This window comes from Oryzias latipes, chromosome 6, assembly GCF_002234675.1.
Source record: "Oryzias latipes chromosome 6, ASM223467v1".
NCBI classification, from domain to species: domain Eukaryota; kingdom Metazoa; phylum Chordata; class Actinopteri; order Beloniformes; family Adrianichthyidae; genus Oryzias; species Oryzias latipes.
The window spans coordinates 6961840-6985845 of NC_019864.2; the positions used below are offsets into that span (position 1 = coordinate 6961840).

Here is a 24006-nt window from a genome sequence, read left to right on the forward strand (position 1 = left end):
GACGATCCCGACTCCATTGCCTTCTTAAAATGAGAAGATTGTAATTGTGCTGCTCCTTCGTGAAAATAAATTTAATATTACAAAAAGAGCTCCGCTTTTGACAACACTGTTGTTGACATCTGCTCCGCAAACAAGTGACGTCGTTCACCATTGAGTATTCTTCTGGCTTCTGCGCATGCGGGTCTCGTTTGGGTCGTGTCACGGTCACACTGGAGATCATAAAAGTTCGGATTTACTTGGAAATGTGAACGGTCTAGCAAACAATTCGGATTTTTTCAAAAAATCCGAATTGAGCATTAAGCCCTGCAGTGTGAACGTAGCCATAGTCTCTGTCAGTTCTAGACATCCACATGTTTACACGCTCTCCCGCTAGCTTACAGCCCCTCACACCCCCACCCTAACATTATTGATACAGTTAAAATGGTGAACAATATTGGAGCCATCCAGCTGTACAGTTTGATGCTAGTTCAGACGAGGAGAATGAAAACTCACTGTTTATCCCTAACTACTATAAAACTATATAGTGCGGGACTATGTAGTGCCCTTGATTTTGGAAAGCAATCCGGACGTCATGCTCATGTTTTTATATTTTACATATTATATTTTTCATATTTTTTAAATGGCCAATATGACATAATCGATTTCACAAAGTAAGAACCTAACACACATGAGTATTTTACAATGACTTTGAATCCACCCTGTTCCTGAATATAAAAACATTGATGGTTTATTAAAAGAGTACATTTAAACACTTTTCCCCACACAAAATTGTTTAAACGCAATGCATTGTGGTCTATAGTCACCAATCTAATGAGCATCGATGGACACTGGTTTTTCGCAGAGACTTCTGGGAAGTTTTCTAGGGCACTCTGTTTTGAAATTATAGATTCGGACAGCACTACAAACTGGGAAACGCACTATATAGTGCACTTAGTGAGTAGTGAAGGAATTCGGACACAACCATGGATCTATTTTTCTGCAAGTGGATACATTAGAATGGAGCAGACCAGTGAGCTTGTGGCCCGCCCAGCGTATTGTCTACATAAACAAAAAGGTCTTTTTTTCGTCTGCAGCTGATTTACAACGATTTGAATAAAGTACTCGTTAAAAATGCAATTATAAACTGAATTTTCTTTTTATCAGTCTTCCATCATCAGAAAAAGGCCACCAGAATATGTTAAAAACACCCAAAACACCATTTTTATCAGAGTGGTTCTTTAATCAATTTCTTCACAAGTTCTTAGAGACAAAAACATCCACTAGATGTCAGTGGTAAGCTAAGTTTGTTGTGTTTTATTTCAGGTAAATTCAATCTTAGAAGTCAATCCCATTAAACATTTAGATTACCTTTATTTAGAACGGCTTGTCTCATGTTTGATCTCAGCTTTCATTTTTTCAATTTTGAAAGAATACATCCTGAAAGATTGGCAGTGGGAGTAAAAGTTGATCAAATCATACTTTGATTTGAGACTAATATGACTGGAACTCCAGTGACATAAAATAAAGAGTCATTGAGCTTCTGCCTGTTTGCACTGCAAAAACAGGCCCCCCTAGAAATAAGTCAAAAATTCTAACCCCATTGGCAGAGTTTCTTTAAATTAGCAAAGAGATATCTGCCAGTGGGGTAAGAAAAATGGTCAAGGACCGAAACATTCTGATAACTTAAAGAGGTTTCCTCAAACTAAGATTATTTGGAAATAAAAAATAATAAAAACTTGATACAAGATTCCTTTTTTTAAACTTGGACATTGAGTTCATGCAATGTCCGTGAGCTGTGTCTTTGCTGTGTATCTGAAGGTTCAGTGGAGAGCGGCACAGAGGACAAGGCTCGCAAAATCAAGGTTGAATACGAGAAAAAGCTGAGTGTGATGAATAAGGAGCTTCAGAAGCTCCAGTCTGCGCAGAAGGAGCATGCCCGCCTGCTCAGGAACCAATCACAGTATGAGAAGCAGCTGAAGAAGCTTCAGATGGATGTGGCAGAAATGAAGAAGACTAAGGTGGGGCAGATGATCAGTTAATGTCATTGTTGATCCTGCCGATAGACAGTCTTCACTGGGTTGATGACCTCTGTCAACAATTTGGCTGGTGTTGAATTTATTTCATTTTTTGTTTATTCTGGTTGATCAGGTCCGCCTGATGAAGCAGATGAAGGAGCAGCAGGAAAAAAACAGGATGAACGAATCCCGGAGGAACCGGGAGATTGCCTCTTTGAAGAAAGACCAGAGAAAGCAAGAGGTCAGTGATGAGATGCTCCTCAGTCTGATGCAGCTTCATCACAGTTGAGTGTTTTCATCGTTCACTTCTGTCTCAGCACCAGCTGAAGTTACTGGAAGCTCAAAAGAGGCAGCAGGAGCTGATTTTAAAGAGAAAGACTGAAGAGGTGAGATGAACAGTGTTCAGTATTGAGTAAATCAGTCAGAAAGCATGGACTTATGTGTAAAAGACATGACTACCCATAATGCACTTGTACTTTTGATATGTTTTTCTGCTAGTCGATTGTGGCTGTATGTATTTCTACCTGTTTGTGCGCCTCAGGTGACGGCTCTGAGGAGGCAGGTCAGGCCCACCTCAGGTAGGGTGAGCAGGAGGATCAACCATCCAGAGTCAGTTCAGGACTCTACCCACCGACCCCCATCCGGCCGCATGTACTCCCCCAACAACGCCCCTCCCAACAGCACAAGGTGGGTCGGTGTTATGGAGCCAAATGAATGGTTTGGCCTCTCAGCTGCTTCACCAATGGCTGATGCTGTGTGAACAGGTCTTCCTACAGGCGCACAGCAGGAATCTATTCCACTAGAATCGCTCGAAACAAATGGCAGACTCTGGAGCGAAGGATTTCTGATATCATCATGCAGAGGATGACCATCTCTAACATGGAGGCTGACATGAACCGCCTCCTGAAGGTGACGTTCTTCATATTAGTCATGAAACCTTTGCTTCAGGTTTAAAATGAGCCCAAACTTTGGTTCATGTATGGCAGAAAAGTGAAATTTAAGAAAGCAGAAATGTATTCAGAAAAATTGTGCTGCCCTGCTTCCGTGGTAGAGCGGTCAACCACTGATCGGAAGATTGCAGGTTTGGTTCCTTCCCTGTCTGTCCGTGTGTTGAAGGGTCCTTGAGCAAGCAGTAAGTTTCACGCCTCTCCTGGTGTTTATAGGTTGGCGCCAGTGTACATCAGTGTGTGAATGGGTCTGTAACTGTAAAGCGCTTTGTGCCTCCTAAGAAGGTAGTACAGCGCTATATAAGTACACGCCATTTACCATTTATGCCATTTATTTTGGACACGCAGCAACGAGAAGAGCTGACCAAACGGAAGGAGAAAGTCATCAGGAAGAGAGAACGGCTGCTCAGAGCGGGGCCAGAAGAGGAGAAGGCAGTGCTCCCCCTCAGCGAGGAAGTCGATGCTCTGACCGCCAACATTGATTACATTAATGACAGCATTGCAGATTGTCAAGCCAACATCATGCAGATGGAGGAAACCAAGGTGGGGCCACCTGTTGACTTCAGGCTGTGTTTATAAAGCTACACATTCATTTAAAAGACTTTTGAAGCACACACCACAGTAGTAGGTCTAAAGGCTGTCATCTGGAATTGGTTTTTAAAGTTGAAGACGTTTCACCTCTTATCCAAAAGGCTTTGTCAATTCTGAAGCACACACGTTTTAACTCCATTCTTCTTTCTTAAAGACAAAACCAACTGATTACATCGTAAGAGCGAAACTTATTTTTTGAATGATTTTTAAAAGCCTTGTGCCTGGACTGTGATGTGCAGGAAGAGGCCGACACAGTGGATGTCTCTGCTGTCATCACTTCCTGTACTCTGGCTGAAGCTCGCTTCCTGCTGGATCACTTCATGTCAATGGCGATTAACAAGGTACCCCCTTATCTGAGGAAAGGAGACATTACTCCTGTCTGTTATGATGACATGACAACTCATGAAAAAAACAACACAGAACACACATTTTTGCTGTTTGGTCTCAAAATGTTGGACTGAACTATTTCAATATGCATCTTTCAGCAGTAATGAATTCAGTGCCCCCAATACTGCTGGACACATCTCTTACTTAAACCAAACCAAAAAGGTTTTTATGTCCCACAGCAATCCTGGGCTGTAAGGACTATATTTTTAAACAAACTTTTTTTTGTACTGTTTTTTGTTTTTTTTTTACCTTTTTTTCAGGGAAAATTTTGCTTCTTTCACATAGTCTAAAACTCAAACCCACACCTGGTACCCAGTGATAGTACATTTTTGACATAGTAAATGACACGCCTAAAAAAGGAGGATTTACAGCGAGAGAAACCGCCAAGAAAAAAAGACTGGGGCCAAAGTCTCTTACGAGGCTCAAGAAAATGTTCAAAATCTACAAATGAAATCAAAACCCCACATGATGTACAGCTTGGTGTCCATTGTGCAAAATTTGGCAATTTTGTGTTTCCTCCATGACCGAGTTTGAAGGCTGGCTGTCCCACATTAACCAGGGAGGGTAAAAAATGAAAACAAGAATAAAATCAGGGGACTTTTTTGGTTATGGCCTCGATGAAAATAAGAAAATTATCCTTAAGTTCTGGAGGCCCGAGCAGCCTGGCTCCCCATCCAGCAGCAGGTCTGTGTCTGGCCAGCAGCTCGCCTCCAGAGAGCTGGCATAGGGATCGCGATCGCCGCAGCTCCATGGGTCCTGCGACAGTCTGTACACGGTGTACCCGCCTTCACCCAGCAGTAGCCGAGATGGGCTCCGGTAACCCTGCTGCCCCAAAAGTTAGGAAAATGGATAGAAGTTCAGGCAATCCACCATATTGGATGTGTTTTCTACCCGCTGTCACTGAAAATGCCACATGCCCAAAGTTAAGTTCTTGATTGATTGATTGATTGATTGATTGATTGATTGATTGATTGATTGATTGATTGATACGATGAAGCGACCTCGCCATAGTTCAGATTCTTTATTTGTGGCCTGGCAGACCAAACTGCCCAAATCGCACCACAGGACCTTAGAAGGCGCCTGTACCATTGACTTAACAGTGAAACTGGCTGCCTCTGCCATGCAAATTGCGTTCAGCCCCTTGTGTCAAGCTTTTTATTCATGGATCAAGGGCGGAGCTACTCAGCTCAGCACCAATAGCCACGTCCACGTAGAGGAGATTTTGGAAACGGAGGCTTCAGATAAACAAGAAATATCGTTTTTGTTTTAAGACATTTAGATTGTGGGATTTTGGTTAAAAGCATCCTAATCATAATCAAAGCAACACTAGGAACGTTTTTATAAAAAAGAAATAGTCATAGTTAATGTCTTTGCCTATACTTGCTGGACGCTTGTGTTTCCTGCATCTTTAGGGCCTACAGGCAGCTCAGCGAGAGTCTCAGGTGAAGGTGATGGAGGGCAGGCTGAAGCAGACGGAAATAACCAGCGCCACTCAGAACCAGCTGCTGTTCCACATGCTGAAGGAAAAGGCCGAGTTTAACCCGGAGCTAGACGCGCTGCTTGGGAACGCTCTGCAGGGTAAGCAGCCAATTGGGTCCCGCTGTCACAGCAGAAGCAGTGGCGTTGATGTAGACTTCTCATTCACAGGTTAGTTTGGATGAAGAGATTTTTTTTTAATAAGCATTTGCCCTTCAGGAAGGCGGCTGGGTGTTGGCCAGCTGCATGACTGGGCCTTTTGCCTGTGCTTTCTGCTGAAAAAAAGCTTGATTCCTCATTAGATTTGATATACTTCTGAAAAGTAACTATTATGAAATATATATTTGAACTGTTGGCGTCTGTCATTTTTACAATTATCACAGTGTCTTTTCTTAGAATTTGGAGGGATTGTCTTCATATTTTGTCCCGTTTCGCCCTCCCCCATTTTTCTTTTCTTTTCCCATCGTTTTTCAGAGCTAGGTAACATTCCTGCTGGTGAGTAAAACATGTCGGAGTCCAACTCTTCTGTGACTGCATGGTTCCTGTCCCCTGCAAACTAACAGCAGCAGCTGCAGGTGCATGAGGTTGTGGCAGTCAGCCTTCCCTCCGTCTGTCGGCACACCTTCCCCCCTCCTCTAGGCTCATGCGCTCCAGCATCAAAGCTTAAACACCAGCTAACCCCAGATCCTTTCGCAGGAACTAAACATCGTGGACGTTTCAGCTCTGTCGGCGCCTCAGCTGACTTCCATCCGCAGCAACGGACTAATAATTACCCTCAGACATTCACCTCGTGGACTTAGTGCCGGTCTTTTACCTTCACCTCCCCAAACTCTTCTCTGAAAAAACCCACTCTGATCTTCAACCTCTCATCTTTTTCTGTCAGTTTGGTCCCATCAAGCCTCAAAAGGAGCCATATGACAGTTGAATAGCATGGCTCTGTGCTGACATCATTCTCATCTGCTTCTTTTGTTCATTGACTGTATTTGTTCTTAAAGAATATCTAGAAGGTTGTAAAAATAAGAAGATAAATTATTACATGTCAGGAAGCCATAATGGTTTTTTTTTAATGTAGGTTTGAATCAGGATTCTAAACTTTGCTGCCTGATCTCATTTTTTTTAGAAAATGCAGACAACAGCAGCAGTGATGAGTCGGCTCAAAGCCCATCAGCTGAGGGGACGTGAGTACACGTTAAAGAATACTATAAACATGTATTATATCATTTTCCTGCATCTACATGCTGCATTAGGGGAAAATCCCCTCTGAGATGTCAGAAACAACTGGACAAGCCAAAGGCATGAACCGTCATCTACAAAGTCCATTGTTGTATTTTTTTGGACTAGAAGTTACACTTTTGGGAGAAATGTGTGCAATAAAATATGGGATAAAGACGTATTGAAAAAGCAAATCATTAAATGGGGATAAGTAAAAATAGACTGAAAATTCATACTTTACTACTGTAACACATTGGTGCTTATTTAGCTTTATGAAACATAGGAGGAATCTGGTATATTAGCACAACATATGAACAATCATTCAGATAACCAAAAAGAACTTGGTAACAAGTCAACTGAGCTCTTTATATCAATTTAAATCTCTAAATCCGTTGAATTATTTGTCCTTTATGTCAATTATTGTCCTTCATGTCCCTTTGGAACAATTTTACCAAGCCTGGCACGAGACTCAGCGGTCAGTAACAAATACTGAGACACGCACATACAGACCCCTGTAGTGGTTGCTACAATTTATTTTTTTTTAAAAATCACACCTTAGTATCAATCGCACGCCCGGCCAAATTATGCACAAAAAAAAGTGGCTTAAACTCTTAAAAATAGGATACGTTTTGATAGTGGACACCTTCCTTGAAGGGCATTTTCCTGGTATATACCATGGTCAGTTACGAAAGGAATAAATATTGGGATAATGTGAATTCATTTCCATGATCTGTTAAAGTTTATGTTGAATAGTGGGAGACAAACGGTGTATTTTTTTGTGCTTGCTGTCATAAATATATTTGTGTTTTTTTATCTTCAGCACTTTGGCATCAGACTTGGCAAAACTTTGTGGCGAGACCAAAACAAGAAATAAGGTACTATACCTGTAGATTTGATATACAGTACAGACCAAAAGTTTGGACACATCTTCTCATTCAAAGAGTTTTTATTTATTTTCATGACTAAGAAAATTGGAGATTCACACTGAAGGCATCAAAACTGTGAATTAACACATGTGGAATTATATACATAACAAAAAAGTGTGAAACCACTGAAAATATGTCATATTCTAGGTTCTTCATAGTAGCCACCTTTTGCTTTGATTACTGCTTTCCACACTCTTGGCATTCTCTTGATGAGCTTCTAGAGGTATTCACCTGAAATGTTCTTCCAACAGTCTTGAAGGAGTTCACAGAGATGCTTAGCACTTGTTGGCCCTTTTGCCTTCACTCTGCGGTCCAGCTCACCCCAAACCATCTGGATTGGCTTCAGGTCCGGTGACTGTGGAGGCCAGGTCATCTGGTGCAGCACCCCATCACTCTCCTTCTTGGTCAAATAGCCCTTACACAGCCTGAAGGTGTGTTTGGGGTCATTGTCCAGTTGAAAAATAAATGATGGTCCAACTAAACGCAAACTGGATGGAATAGCATGCCGCTGCAAGATGCCGTGGTAGCCATGCTGGTTCAGTATGCCTTCAATTTTGAATAAATCCCCTACAGTGTCACCAGCAAAGCACCCCCACACCATCACACCTCCTCCTCCATGCTTCACGGTGGGAACCAGGCATGTAGAGTCCATCCGTTCACCTTTTCTGCATCGCACAAAGACACAGTGGTCGGAACCAAAATTCTCCAATTTGGACTCATCAGACCAAAGCACAGATTTCCACTGGTCTGATGTCCATTCATTGTGTTCTTGTTCCCAAACAAGTCTCTTCTGATGGTTGCCTTTCTTTAGCAGTGGTTTCCTAGCAGATATTCTACCATGAAGGCCTGATTCACACAGTCTCTCCTTTGAACAGTTGTTGTAGAGATGTGTCTGCTGCTAGAACTCTGTGCCATTGACCTGCTCTCTAATGTGAGCTGCTGTTAACCTGCCATTTCTGAGGCTGGTGAACTTATCCTCCAACTTATCCTGACTCTTGGTCTTCCTTTCCTGGGGCGGTCCACATGTGAGCCAGTTTCTTTGTAGCGCTTGATGGTTTTTGTGATTGCACTTGGAAACCCTTTCAAAGTTTTCCAAATATTTGACTGACTGACCTTCATCTCGTAAAGTAATTTGGCCACTCGTTTCTCTGTACTTAGCTGTTTTGTTTTTTTGCCATAATCCAAATTCTAACAGTCTATTCAGTAGGACTATCAGCTGTGTATCCACCTGACTTTTGCACAACACAACTGATGGTCCCAACCCCATTTATAAGGCAAGAAATCACACTTAATAAACCTGACAGGGCACACCTGTAAAGTGAAAAAACATTTCAGGTGAATACCTCTTGAAGCTCATCAAGAGAATGCCAAGAGTGTGGAAAGCAGTAATCAAAGCTAAAGGTGGCTACTATGAAGAACCTACAATATGACATATTTTCAGTTGTTTCACACTTTCTTGTTATGTATAAAATTCCACATGTGTTAATTCACAGTTGTGATGCCTTCAGTGTGAATCTATGATTTTCTTAGTCATGAACTTAAAGAAAACTCTTTGAATGAGAAGGTGTGTCCAACCTTTTGGTCTGTACTGTATGATCATCTAAAAAGATGAAGACTTCTGATTTCTGCCAACGTTTTCACACAGGCTCGCAGGAGGACCACCACCCAAATGGAGTTGTTGTATGCAAGCAGCGAGTCCGCCCTTGATACCCCCACAGACTTCTCCGGCCCAATGCTGCAACTGGCTGAAACCCCAGATGGGGGTGGAGACATGGACCTATCGAGCTCATCAGTCAGAGACTACACTGCTCTCTCCCCTGGCTTTTCCTCTAAACCTGGCAGCATGTAAGTCCAGACCTGACCCTGTCTCATAAACTCATGAACTTGATTATGTCATTAAGGTTATCCATAGTTTCAAATGCACACTTAAAGTTTTACCCCAAGCTGAGGAGTTTTTCCACAAAAAGGCTAAAGCAAACATTTGTATGGCTTCAATGCTGATCCTCTGATGACTTATTCCAAGATTCTGCCATAAATTCCGGCCATGAAGGCCAAGCCTTATCCTAACTACCTTCAGATAAGAGCTGGAGCTGACAGGTCTCTTTAATAACACAAAGTCTTCTCATTATTACTGAACAAGGAGAAAAACTACCATTAAACACCAAGTAACGCTGTCCTTGTGTACTGCATGCACATCTCCTCACTTCCATTAGCCTGTGTGGGTTTCTTGTGTCTGTGCTGTTTTAAATGTTTTTTATTTTGTTTGCTGTCTGTGCTGTTTTACATGTTTTCTGTTTGCTGTCTGTGTGTTGTTTGTGGATAATTCGGTCAAACTGAACACACAGCTCTGGCTCCAGAGCTGTGCCTGCTGTGGAGAATCGAGCTGCCGAGCCCTCGCCGCTCTCTCGCAGGAAGATGTATGACAAGGCACAAGCTGCGGCTGACAGGGCAAAGGTCAAGGAGATCACACAGTAAGAGCCGGGTGACAGTTGAGTGGCTGCAAAGCTGACAAAAAAAACAAAATAAAGCTAAGAACTAAAGTCTTTGCCTGACTTTACCAACACTCCTGTTGGTTTCCTGCTTTGTGTGGCATGTGGCATCACCTGAACTTCCTGTTTTGATGACCTGACACTAAAACTTGGCGCTCAGCTTGCTGATCAGTTGCTCTGCTTCTGACCTGCTGCACGTTTCTCTCTCATTGTCCTCCTGTGATTCTCCTGAGTGAAGCTGGTGCTGTGGTGTCAGCAGCTGTGAGAAAAAGTCTTTGCATCAGCTGGAAAATAATTCTGGTGACCCTTAGTTTTGCAGGCAGTTTCACAGAGGAGGTGATGCAGACTTTAGGGTTTTACTAGGACTGTCCCCGATCTTATTCCAAATCATTTGATTTTTAGTATTTTGCAGATTCCAAGTCTGTCTCTGATACGTTTGTAACAAAACAAAATGAACACATTTAATAAAGGGTTTCCCAGATTTTTATTTTATGACCATCTTTTGTTATTTAACAGTACCCTTCTTTGACGCATCTTGAACACTCAACAAAAAATAGTGCATCCATCAAATAGAAAAAGTCATTAACTAAGATAGGTAGATGGGTAAAATAATAAATATCTCGTTTCCACAAATTAATATTCCGTTCCCAGGCATTAATTAATTTGTTAAAGTCATTCATAAGTCATACATTTATGGTCAAATAAATGAATGAATAAATGGTGAGATACATGCCAAGTATCTCACCATGCATCGTACATATCCCATAATGCATCTCAACCAATCACCGTGTCCCTGTACCTGGTGCATTCAAATACAACAGGGTAAATGATAGGCTACGTAGCATGTAGCCTTCGGATGTAAAGTGACTTCTAAAGAGTATGTTAATAAAAGACAAGTCCTGAATATTATTATTCCTATTCGACCCTAAACTACAATATCAACTGGCTGTCTGTCTACCGGCCAGCCAGCTGCCTGAATGCCGGCATGAAGAGCAAAAGAGCTCGTGGCGGGCTGGAGCTCGTAGGAGCTATGTCCGGTATGGCGACGCAGCAAGCTCTTATTATATCTTATGATATTTTTCTTATTTTCATCGAGACAATAAGAAATCGATCATTTTTGTTTTTATTTATCCCCTCCTGAACGCATGTGGGTTACAGAGACACAGAGTTAGCGACAGAAAGCCGCTTTTGCAGCAGGATAGAGTGCGTATGTGACTGACCGTCAGGATTTTTGTATTTGTTTTGTGTTCGAATGACCTCTCCTGGTTTAGGCACATCTATATAAGTTGTAATTGCGTTCATTCTTGTGTCCCACAAAGAAAAAAGAAGTTGGTGACGTATCAATAAAGTTGTGTTCATCTATAGCAGGGGTGTCAAACTCATTTTCACCGAGGGCCAGATCAGCATAGTGGCTGTCCTCAAAGGGCCGGATATGACTTATACATTTAACTACATGTAATGAAAAATAAACGTAACTACTTCTTAATACAACTAATTTATTATTTATTTATTATAACTTTTTAAAGTGACAATTACAGTTGCATAGAAAACATATTTTTGCTTGTTACTTTAAATTTGATTCTGTCAGGTTAGGTTATATGGACAGTGTTTTTAAGTCCTAATGTATAGTTGCCCACAAAGATACTTCCAAGTCAAATTCCACCTAGATATGAATAAAACACAACCATTTTTATTTTTTATTTTAAGTAATGAAAAACTGTTATGCTCTCGGGGGGCCACATAAAATGACATGGAGGGCCACATTTGGCCCCCGGGCCTTGAGTTTGACACATGTGATCTATAGTTTAGATAAAGTAGCACATTACCTTCTAATGAGGCTTCCTTATCAGACTTTCTTGTTTGGTATTTGTTAGGGTTATGCATTACAAAAATGGCAACAATATTATTTACTTTTTTTTTATAATACTCTTATTGTTTTTGCAGGATCATGCAGTCTGTGACAGTATTCACAGCATTTATTAGCAAATGTTCTTATTAGGATTCCTAGTTTTTGTTTTTCTATCTAGCATAAAATGTGGGTGGTATCACGTTTTATTTTTGAGATGTTCTTCCTCTAAAAGAAGAATGTTTCCTAAAGACAGAAATGAGCAAAAATGTTTCTTTTAAACCCTTTTGACTGGAAGCATAATTGTTGCATCTAAATAGTTTTTGTTTGGACCAATGAGCCACCAGAGGAGAAGACCGAAGGATCCTGTGGGTCCAGCGTGGCATTTACTCAGCCACTATCCTCAGGCCCACTCTGACATTTTTTACTCCATCTCCATCACTTTTTTTTCTGAACAGTGAAAATAATCCAATCATCTTTTGATCTATTGTAAAGTTTTTCCAGTGGACTTTTAATAATGATGATGTTTTTAGCCAAAATCCACAAAACGTGTAATTTTCTAGGACATAGTTTCTGCAGAGCAGCAGGAGTTCATCAGAAATTCACCTTTGAGTTGTGAGTGGGACTGATCCCTTCCCCCCTCCCCATTGCTGGGAGCTCAGAGCAGGGAGCCTTTGGCTCTCCCAGCATATTTCCTACATCACAAATCAGCTGTTTTTTAAATGCCATTTTGTCGTCTGCACCTGATTCACAGCGATTTGAACACACTTAACTTTCTTTCTATACGTCCTCCATTGGCAGAAAAATGCTGCAAGAACATGTTAAAAACACAACAAATTTCAGCTGCTACATAACCAGTCCTGCTGACATGATACTTTGTTTGTGAATTCCATATAAGAAACTTGGAAACTTCTAAATAAAAACTCAAAAGACCAGGTATAAAAAAGTGCTGTGAAGGCGTGCAGACATTTGCTCCATATGACATGAGTGCAGCATATGCGTCTCCCTTCTGTCCTCGCGCTGTCCTCCCACACTCACGCCGCTCAGTGCAAACAGCTCAGCACACTTTAATTATGCTGCAGCTTAATTGGCATCTCTGGCATCTCTTTCCTTCATAGCTCAGTCATCAGGAACCTGAAGAGCGGCCCAGTGTTTCCTCTGACTCCCACCACAGACCCCAGGGACTGCAGCGCTGTTTATCCCTGTGACAGTCGGAGCCGTGGGACAGTTTTAGACCAGCAGACACGCCGTTTCTGAAAGGTTCAGAAGCAGATCGCTTGATCGTTGATATTGTTCAGCTTACCAAGTGCTAGTTGAGCAATACCTAATCAACAAAACAAGAAATAACTACGTCTGCAGATCAGTCAACCTTTATTTATAAAGTTTGTCATTTTATTTTAGTGCAACTTCATTAAAAATGAATGCTCCTCAATAACAGATGTGTTTAAACCTTTAGGATTATATTACATTGATTTTGCCCGATAATGGCCCTTTAAACCCAACATACCATGTTTATTTATTTTTCTGTCTGTTTCTGACTGACAATGATTTGAATATAGAGATACTCAGTGAGGAAATTTTAAGCTTAATTTTCTATGGGTATGTCTGCCATCAGAAAAGTACATGTGAGAAACACCAAAAACATTGGAGTGGGTCTTTCAGTGTTGATCATGTTCAGAAGTCTAAATGCGTGTCAGGTGTCCTGTCCTCAAACCTGTCGTCTATGTGACTGAAAGTAGAGCTCAGTAGAAAGCATTGTCTGCAGTATCTGGTCTTTCTTGCGTGTTGTGTTGTGGTGGTTTGTGTGGGTGCTGAAAGAGTAATGCTTGAATTTAATCGCTGTGTTTTCAATCTTTTAGAAGTGTGAAAGTGCTTAAAGCATTGACACATCTGGACGAATGATGGATGGAAAAACAAATACTGAAAGAAAATTGTGACCAAATCTTATTTCTATGACTGTGGCAGACATCTTTACATCTAACCTGACTGTTAGAACTTAGGACATTAGACTAGCAGAGTGTAGTTTTGTGTGGACACCCTAAGGGCTTTAGCCTATCACCTGCACACCTCGCTGGTAGGGCTCACAGTAAGGAGGTCAGTGCGCTTACCCCACTAATGACTAGAGTGTGGCGTAAAGGTACCACAGCACCACAGTTTGTCAATACTTCACGATACACATGCCACACCCACAACAATGGTACATTCCATTTTTATGACGTCCCTTGAGGTGATGCACAAGCCTCAAGGAAACTCCCAGACACATCTGTGCTCCCTTTATGATGCAGCCACACCTCTCTATGACCCCTTACGGGCCTGGACAACCCAAAACCCTGCAGCACCCGTACAGGTCAACCCCCCATTTATGTGACTAAGTACACGAGTCCACCTCTGGTTCTCATTGTTGAACTGTCTTCAGCTTCTCATCAGTTTTCTGGGACACTTTTCTACTTGGGCGCCCTACAGGTCATCAGGGCTGACTCTTTTCACAGCACAGCGGTCTTACCTTTGTTCTATGGGGGTGTGGGGGGGTACTCCTCCATCTTTGGCTCGCATCTATGTGTCAGTTTGCAGCAGAATCTCAGTGCTGCATGTTTGTAGCTCTGCTTTGATTCTTTAGCATCTTCATCAGGTTTAACAGAAAGGTTCTTTTTCTTTTCAGGGGGGTCATCAGCCCAGTCCCATCAACCAAGAGCAGCAGGATGGCACCGCTGCAGTGCGTTCATGTGGCAGAGGGACACAATAAAGCAGTTCTGTGCGTCGACTGCACCGATGACCTTCTATTCACCGGATCCAAAGGTGCCTCTACATTCTGATGCATGTCTTAAAACGCCGCTCATGTATTACAGTGATATGCAGTTGTGTAACAGCAAGTTAAACTTGACAGGCTCTCATTAGGATTGTCATTTGTTTTGTGTTTTCTGTTGAACATGGAACAGATTTCTGCATTTTTAAATGCTCATTGAGTGTTTTCATGCATTTATGCTTCTGCAGACCGAACCTGTAAGGTGTGGAATCTGGTGACAGGTCAGGAGATCATGTCCCTGGCAGCTCACCCCAACAACGTGGTGTCAGTGCGTTACAGCTCCAGTTTGGTCTTCACCGTTTCCACCTACTATATCAAAGTCTGGGACATCAGGGACTCGGCCAAGTGCATCCGAACACTAACGTGAGCTGCTCAGCACTCATTATTGCCAGTTTAGCTCGTGCTGGTTTGTGGCGCCCTCCGTCCGTGAAACCCGGGTTCGACTCCAGGCTGCTCCCTGTTCCCTTCTCTACCTCTGCCGGTTCCAAGCCCGGTTAGAGAAGGTTGCGTCAGGAAGGGCATCCGGCGTAAAACATTGCCAAATTTACCATGCGACTTGTTCGCTGTGGCGACCCCTGATGGGAGAAGCCGAAAGTGGAAGAAGAAGTTTAGTACAACAATAAGAGCTGATGAGACTTTTGTTAAGTGACAATTAGGAGCAGGAAACGCCTTCAATTACAATCTGATATGTTCCATCTAGTCGTTCGTTCTCATTCTTCTAAGTTGTCAGTGGCATAAATTCCCAGTTTTGTTCTTAAATTTGCAGATCCATGGGTCAGGTTAACATCGGGGACATCTGCGCACCCAACACAAACCGGACCGTCGCCATCCCTGCAGGAGAAAACCAGATCAACCAGATCGCTCTCAACCCCAACGGCACCGTTTTATACGCTGCTGCTGGAAACTCAGTCAGGGTTTGGGATCTGAGAAGGTGAGTTCAGTCTGTGGTCTGAACTAGAGAAACCAGGCTCAGATTTATTCATTGAAGTTAGGACAATGCACATGAAGCAATGTCTTGGCAGGGCTACAAAATAAATATATCAGATCTAGATAAAAGAGCTGATTAACATCTGTAGTCCCAAGGCAGGAAAAAAAGTTACATCCAAAACGTTACAGACAAGATTAAGACATGAAATGCACAACAGCACAAAGTACACAAATCCACACAAACAGTCCTTTACAGTAAACACAGAAAACAACACAAGTACATGATGGATTTATTTTTAACCAATTCTTTAAAACGGTTTTGAATCTTTCAAAGTTTTCTCCCTTTTCTGATGTGAACTGGCAGTGTTTTCTTAAATGTTGTAGACAGCCATCATCATCATTGATCATTTTCAAAATCCAGTATATTAGAGAATTAGAAAGTCGGGATATTGCAGTTTTTAATCAAGAATTTACTTAAGCGTTCCTTTAAGCACTTTGTGTTATATTTATATATGAAAAGTGCTTTATAAATAAAGTTTGATTTGATTTGATTTATAGCAGAATAACCACAATGAGAGCCTTTAGATGGAATCTGTTCTTGTTTACAGTTTTGCCCAATGATTTTATGTAAGAATTTACCTGCTTATTATTGTACTTAAGCGGTACACGAAGTGGAATTTTTTTAAGCACTCCGACACAGAATCATGTTGGTGTTTTTAAACATGTTCTTGTGACATTTTTCTGATGATTGAGGACATGCATAGAGAAAACTAAACTTAAAATGTAATCCCTAATCCCTAATGGAAATGTTCAGAAACTTTATTGAGGTTATGCATTAATGTACTTTTTGAAAAAAATATTTGATTAATCCTGGTGAAAGTTCACGGGCAATTATTCCCAGGTTTGACATGGCCGATCCTGACACTGTCGTAAAATCGACTGTTTAATCCGTACAAGTCATGAAATGAGCAAGAAACACCGCTAGCATTGAGCTAGCTAGCATGGCTAGCACAGACAAACACTTTTTATAATTATAGGCGATGGTTTTTCATGCAACATCTTACTTTTTCACTAGCAGCTACTGGTGGAGCTCCTCATCTGACTGTGCTGGCGTCCTCCGATTACACAGAGTACACGTTTTATCGTTTAATATTAGAATCTCAATTGCAAAAAATAAAAGCACAACTCAAAAGGACGATTTCAGAATAGCGAGAAAACAAATCGGCACCTGAGAAATAGGATTGTGCTTTGGGTTATATCTTTTGATTGCAAATTATGGGTTTTGGTTCTCAATTTATGCATTTTGATTGGCGGATTTGGGGTTTTGATTCACGGTTTTACGGTTTTGATGCGCAATTCTTTAGACGCTAAATTGACACCATGTAGATCCATCTTCGTTTTCTTCATCTGAGTTGGAATGTGGCTCAAAACTGTACAGCCAGATGTTTAGCCTGCCTTTTTTTGTTGTCCCGGTAGTGTCAGGCTGGGGTTGTGAGGGGGCTGTAATCTAGCGGGAGAGCATATAAACAGAGAACTCTCAGCAATGGGTGAAGGGAAGGGGGTGGGGTTGCTCCACGTCTGCAGTCACGCCCCCAACTCAGGTGAATTTTTGCTGCTCTGCAGAAACTGTCACAGAACTGTGTTTTTCAACCACTAGAGATGGTCAGGTGTACCGCGGGAAATCATTCATTTGCACATATCTAAAAACATTTACCTTATCAGCTCTGTATTCATCAAAAAAGGTTCAGGTTTCATGTTGAGTAGTTTGCCGACAGCTTTGTGGAGTTTTTCAGTATAAATACACCGGATATCTCAACATCTTTGTTCTAACAGTTTGTAAATATTCTTGATAAAAGCAGGAACACCGTTTAGTTTTCCTTCAAGTTTGAACAAAGAATTCATTAACAGTCAGAGATTCCAGGTTTTGGTCCAAGTCATCTTTATAAAAAACAAACAAATGTTTTCTAATAATGTCTGGATTGAAGGACAAATTCAATTTCAAACTTTATTCGCGTTTGAAAAACCTGAAGTTACGTTTAAATAAAGTGCAAAGACAAAGTAAAAGAAACCAGATTAAAGTGAAGTGGCCAACGGACACATCCAAGTCAAATGAAAGAATTTATTCACCAAAAATAAATGCAACATTTTTGTTAAAGTCACATTTCTGATTCAGACAAAAGAAAAACTAATAAAACTGCATGTTCAGGTTTTTGTGTTAAAATTAAACGTATAAACATAATGTTAGTCTTTTTTGTCTAAAATCTATCAACTATTCTGTGATTATGCGCCTATTTGTGTGCTCTTACACAAACATAAAAACTGACCTATTTAAAAACTAAATTACCATTAAGAAAGAATGTCCTTTCATTTGGTTTTTGTGAGGTTATGTAGAACTGCATTTTAATTACCGTAACTGGAGCGGAAAGCAACTTCCTGAGAAGAGTTTCAACTAATTTAATTAAAAATTATTATTAAGAACAAATGCAACTTTTAGGAAAAACAAGCGTAACCTCAAATCTTTTGGGCCTCTATTATTACAAAAGATGCACGGGAGATGGTGGAGAGACTGTAAATCAATACCGACTACAGAGTTTTCTTTATTTACCTTTTTGGTTGCTGGTGTGCCGCAGAATGTTTGTCGAGGAAAAAGTGTACCTCAGCTCAAAAAAGGTTATAAAACACTGAAACGACGCCATTTACAAATTTAGACTAAACACAGCATAATTAAAAGAATAGATCAATAGATGATTGGACTGAGACTTTAAGCTCCATTTGTCCAAAGGTTTTGTAAGTTTGGGCTGTCTGTAAAACTTGCCTCCAAATATTTAAAATATTTGGCTTTTTCTTTATTTTTGTTCCCAAAGTTATATTAAGATTAGAAAATCTCCTTCAATAGTGGTAATTGAAATATTTTCCTGACAGTCAGAGCAGTCCAGAGCAAGATGACTTAATTGAAAATGGAAAAAAAAGACATATTTCATTTGTTTCCAGTGACGAGCGTCTCTGCAACTTTTGACATTCAATTCTTGGATCCTGATGCGCTCTGTCATTTCCTCTGCATTCTCCCTGAATCTCAATGATACCGTAAAACCTGTTTGCTCCACAGCTTCATAAAAACCCACAGCTCTTTGAATGACTCCTTTCATTTAGAAAACTTGACAAGAATGCGAATCAGAGCTTTTATCAATTACTGTCAGCCGGCGTTGACTCTGATTAATGGCCTCAGTGCTCGTCTTGAAAAAATAAATGGATCACAACAGAAACTTTTTGTCAGGAAATAACTTGCCAGCAGCAATTTATAGTCCCCCTCCGATGAAAATCTTATGACATTTTTCTTAAAAAAGAGAATAAATGTAGTAAAAAATCATTTCATCATTGCATTTCTTAGTATTTCTCCTGCTGTGATGTCACAACGGCCCAGTAGCGCACACACAAGCTCCCTGATTTGCCCCGTCTAGCATCATGGTGCGGGGGAAGAGAAGATGTTACATTGCTGCGTTTCCTGCATGTATTTTAAATGCATCCGAGGCTGGATTTTGTCATTGACCACATGTATTTAAAATGAAACTTGACATTAAAGTCCCCAATGTGTTCTCTGCATTTGTGTTCTCGCTCGTACCATGTTTAAAAGCGTACCGTTAACCAGGGGAGTAAAAATGAAAATGAGAAACAGCCGGCTGCTGATGGGCGATTTGGTTCAGACGGGAACCGCATCGCGCTGCTGCCAGACCTTTGCACTGCAGCACCTCAGATGGGGTCTGAACCATTGACTTAACATTGAAACTGGCTGCCTCTGCCGCCCAAATCGGGTTCGCTGTGAACGCAGCTTAACCGTAACCCATAATCCTAAACTTTACACTTCCTCTGTCCGTGCGGCCAAGAAAAAAGTTCAACACTGACCTTTCTGGCATTTCATTTCATTTGCTGTTTAAGTGAATGGAAACAATTTTCACCGTTTCTGAGACTGTCAGTTGGTGATGTTTGTGCCCTCCTCCCCTTGTGTCAAGCTCTTCACTCATGCAAGACACAGCTTGAAGAAAGGGGGGGTTCAAGGGCAGAGCTACTCAGCTCAGCCCCAATGGCCACACCCATGCAGGGCTCCAGACTGCGACCATTTGGTCGCATTTTGCAACCAAAATTTGAGAGTGTGCGACTGAATTTTACATCCAGTCGCGACCAGTCATGTGCGACCAGTAAATTTGCCTCCCCCACATCAAACAGCTGCTGATTGGTCCAGAATCTAACCAATCAAATCGCAGTATTTATCTAATACGGCAGACAAACCAAACCAGAACCTTTTACCCTCAATGTTGTCTCTTTGAATGAAGACGTTTTGAATTTTTTTTTTTATCATTTTAACAATAATTCATACTTTCTTTCTTTTTTAGCTTTGATTAATTTTTATTTGGTCAGATTTGTAAATTTATGGCTGAGGATCTCCTGAAACTGTAAAACTGTTTATCTACTGACACTAAATTTAACAGGCCTGTGTGTGAAATATGTGAATCTTTTGGAAATGTTTGTTAAAACAAAACAATAAAAGATTTAAAGCACCTGATATTTTATGCTGCACACGTGTTTGGGATCAGATGAACAGCAATAATAAGCAAAAGAATGAATGACGGTTCACTAAAGTAGACTCAATGTATTTAGCAGAAGAAGCATTTTTAAATTTTATGTTAATTTTCAGTGTTTAGAACCCGTGTTTGTCCAGATTAAAAATATTTACTCATGAAAAAATTCTAATTTCTCTTACTATTTCACCGTTTATTGATAAAACAATAGTTCAGATACAAATCTTAAAAAGTGTTACTTCCTGCTGGACGGAGTCGGAGCTCGGACATATTTTTTTTCTGCTGCAGACATTTTAATCACGTTTGTTGCTACACTGACATAAATAAATACAAAACTTGGTTTGATTTTAGCTGCTTTGCTGCTCCTTCTGGGTTTAACTATGAGAGAACCGGGCCAGAATGGTTGAAAATGGCAGAATCCCGTACGAACAGAACCGACACAAAGTCCATGTCTGCCTCCAGCGCCGTGAATATGAGACAGACACCTGATTGGTTAGAATCTGGATCAATCAGCAGCTGTTTGATGGCAGTTTTGTTACGTCAAACTGAAACTCAACTAAGCAAAATCAAAGATAGATTCAAAAGTGAGATGACGCACAACACATGCAAAAACTTTTTTGGCTGTGGCAATAGTGGCAGTTTTATTAGAGAAGTCAGTAAAATCAAAGATAGGAAAAAAGTGTGATTTGACACAACGCATGCAAAAAACATTTTTTAAAGCAAAAAATAAAAAATAAAGCAAAATAAAAACTAGTTGAAAAGCAAATATTTTCATTTTCAACCCAGAAAGTTTTGTGTGCAAAGTGGTGGCAGAAATATCACTCCATAAATCTACTAAGGTAGTTTTTAACGTTTGGACAAAAAAAAACTGAGAAGTTTTTCATTTTTTCTTTTTTTCTTACAGATTTGCATCGACAGGTAAACTCATGGGTCACCTGGGTCCAGTAATGTGTCTGACTGTGGATCAGTCTGGTAATAATCAAGATCTGGTGATCACTGGATCTAAGGACCATTACATCAAGGTGTGTGTTACATCCTGCCGGTCTTGATCCTGCGATGAGTTCAAATATCTAGAACATTTGATCACCTGGATAACAACAAAATGCAAACTCGATTGGAGTAGTTGTTTTTGAAACATCTCAGACGTTGTACAATTGCTGCTTTTCCTGCTGCAGCTGTTTGATGTGACAGAGGGCTCTCTGGGGAGCATCAGCCCTACACACAACTTCGAGCCTCCTCATTATGATGGCATTGAGTCACTGGTGGTCCAGAGTGACATGCTCTTCAGCGGCTCTAGAGATAACGGAATCAAGAAGTGGGACCTGGACCGCAGAGACTTGCTCCAGGTAAGGGAAGAGGCATCAAATAGAAAGGCCTGAACAAACCCAGGCGGAGAATGAGGGAAAGGCTTTTAGTCAAGTCAGGGGACAGTTTTTAGGCAGGAAGCCATCACAGGACATAAAGGCTGTGTCCAAATTTGAGTGCTGCATTCTTCCTTCCATTCTATGGCTGCTTATGTCACAGCGCCGCCACAAGTGCTCTCCAAATTCAACAACTCCTTCAAATACGGCCAACAAATACAGTGTTCTTTTTCCTGATTTCAAGGATTGGTCTGGTGTATCCTGCTATGTTGTCCATATCCCAAGATGCATTGGGGCCGAACCCCGAGATTTTCTGACAACAATGGCGGACTGTAAAGCGGGACCCTGAGTTGCAGATAATTACACCTTTTTGTAATTACACCTCCAAGATTAAAAGTTGGATCAAATAAGCCAGGAAAATTCTAGCTCCACGCCTGCTTCACGACTCCTCTCTGTTCGGGACTCACGGTTGCTAGGCGGCAGGACATTCACCGGTGTAATGGCTGGAATTCTCTAAGGACTAGACTCGTCCAAATTCACAGTCGGTTACATCCGACCTACCCACTCGCCAAGGGGACATGGCCACTGTCGACCAGGAAGACCGCGGCCATTGAAGGATGCAGCCCTCCAATTTGGACAAACCAAAAGACGACCATAATCTGTCTTGATAATCTCAAGTATCTAATGCCCTCTAATGCCAGAAAGACCCCTCAGGTGTAAAGAGGCCAGGTGGACTCGCCCTTGATGAATGCAGCACAGATTACCTCAAACATAGATATTCTTGAAATGTAATATTTGGATCTGCATTTAATTGTCAAAGCCTGGAAAGCTTTTGCACAGCTGGAATACGCTTTGCTGTCACCTGGAGATAACACATCGACTCTAAAAGAATCCACGAGCAGCAGGTGGAGAAGTCATGATCCCAAACTGTCTGAATCAACATTTAATATAATTAATATCATACTATGAAATATTTTACTTTGGTCTTTTTTAAAGTGTCAATAATAGGTTATGCAAGCGAGCGACTCTGCTTTTCTGTATCTCCCTTCAAGGAAGACGTTCAGCCAAATGAATGACATCTCATTTATCTTTGTCCTTTTCATCCGCCAGCAAGTGCCCAACGCTCACCGGGACTGGGTGTGTGCGCTGGGGGTCGTCCCCGGGTCCCCTGCCCTGCTGAGCGGCTGCAGAGGGGGGGTGCTCAAGCTGTGGCACACAGACACACTGGGGGCTCTGGGAGAGCTGAAGGGCCACGAGAGCCCCATCAACAGCATCACTGTCAACAGCAGCCACCTGTTCACCGCCTCTGAGTGAGCGCACCCACACGCATAAGGCCTTTAACATTAATGAAGCCTCTCAACAAACTGGCAAAGGGTTTTCCATTGGTTAGACAAAATTCCAATAAGTAAAAAATCTGAATTAGAAATTCTATTATTTTTGGGCCAAATATCCAACGTAAACGGCTTTGGGAGAGGTGCTTTTTTCTTTTCTGTAAAATAAAGAAGCAAAGAAACAAGTATGTTAACTGTTAAACATTAAAGATTACTGTGTTCTAAGAGTATTTAAAGAAATGAAACCAAATTTAACTAAAAAATTAGTTTCCATCTTGATTTAAGAGTAATTAAATTGGCCAGTTGGCTTGTTAAAGTTTGAATATCAAGTGATTTTTGTTGACATCTTTAGAGGTGACATTTCTTACCCACTTTTTAGTAAGGTACATTAAAGTCATATGCACATACTTTTGTTTAAAAAAGTTGAAACAGAGAGTATAATGGCTATATCTGGATATAAATGAATATTTGAATGAATGAAATAGCAAAAACTGGTTAAAAAGGAGACATTTTTCCTTAAAAAAAGCTTTATTTTTTTTAAAGATGAAAAAGTTTTCTCAACATTGCTGTTCCACGTGTAGGAGAAAGTTTTTCTTCAGTTGTTTGTTTTTGCCAACCAAAAATGACAATAAATATTGGATAAATATTTAATGACTGTACTGTTGCTGGCTTGTGAAAAAGGACATTTACTGGAAAGCGACAGGAGAGCCCAGGGCTGCGAGCATAGATTGAAAGAGTGGACAGTGACAGAATGGAGAAGATAACTAGATGGAAACGTCAATCAACTGTTTACAAGACAGAGTGTTTGTAGGCAACTCTGACACACGGAGTAAACCTTTAAAAATGGGTAAAAAAACAAGTTTGTTTAATGTTTAAAAGCTGCTGTTTGAGCCTAAACCAGAAGAACAAAAGCCATCACTCCTGTCCTCTGAAGCTACGTTCACACCGGCCTTGAAAACGTCCATTCAAGCAACCACTTCAGATCAAAAGTCACTGATCTTGTCGTCCATCTTTCGGCACAGCCCGTCAGGGATCACCAGCTTCCACAGGCTCACACAGGTGGTTTTATGCCGCATGTCCTTCCAGACACAACCCTGTAGTTTATCCGGGCTGTGGACCAGCACAGGGGGACCCAGACTTAA

At 41.1% G+C, this 24006-nt stretch overlaps 1 protein-coding gene across 7 annotated transcripts in view; it reads left to right on the forward strand.

The window, feature by feature from the left end:
• LOC101173385 (kinesin-like protein KIF21A) overlaps positions 1 to 24006 on the forward strand; it is a 74345-nt gene that overhangs the window by 44786 nt on the left and 5553 nt on the right. For 2 of the 7 annotated variants that reach the window (XM_020703784.2, XM_011475765.3), the window contains 19 exons: positions 1798 to 1997; positions 2128 to 2235; positions 2312 to 2380; positions 2536 to 2681; positions 2759 to 2903; positions 3290 to 3484; positions 3772 to 3873; positions 5332 to 5497; positions 5870 to 5890; positions 6516 to 6573; positions 7428 to 7482; positions 9179 to 9378; positions 9879 to 10004; positions 14528 to 14664; positions 14860 to 15034; positions 15438 to 15602; positions 21077 to 21194; positions 21348 to 21518; positions 22644 to 22843. In XM_020703784.2, coding sequence (XP_020559443.1) covers positions 1798 to 1997; positions 2128 to 2235; positions 2312 to 2380; positions 2536 to 2681; positions 2759 to 2903; positions 3290 to 3484; positions 3772 to 3873; positions 5332 to 5497; positions 5870 to 5890; positions 6516 to 6573; positions 7428 to 7482; positions 9179 to 9378; positions 9879 to 10004; positions 14528 to 14664; positions 14860 to 15034; positions 15438 to 15602; positions 21077 to 21194; positions 21348 to 21518; positions 22644 to 22843 — 2557 coding nt within the window. The remainder of the gene's footprint in view (positions 1 to 1797; positions 1998 to 2127; positions 2236 to 2311; positions 2381 to 2535; positions 2682 to 2758; positions 2904 to 3289; positions 3485 to 3771; positions 3874 to 5331; positions 5498 to 5869; positions 5891 to 6515; positions 6574 to 7427; positions 7483 to 9178; positions 9379 to 9878; positions 10005 to 14527; positions 14665 to 14859; positions 15035 to 15437; positions 15603 to 21076; positions 21195 to 21347; positions 21519 to 22643; positions 22844 to 24006) is intronic. The other 5 variants (XM_020703787.2, XM_011475767.3, XM_020703788.2 and 2 more) reach the window with 3 other exon arrangements.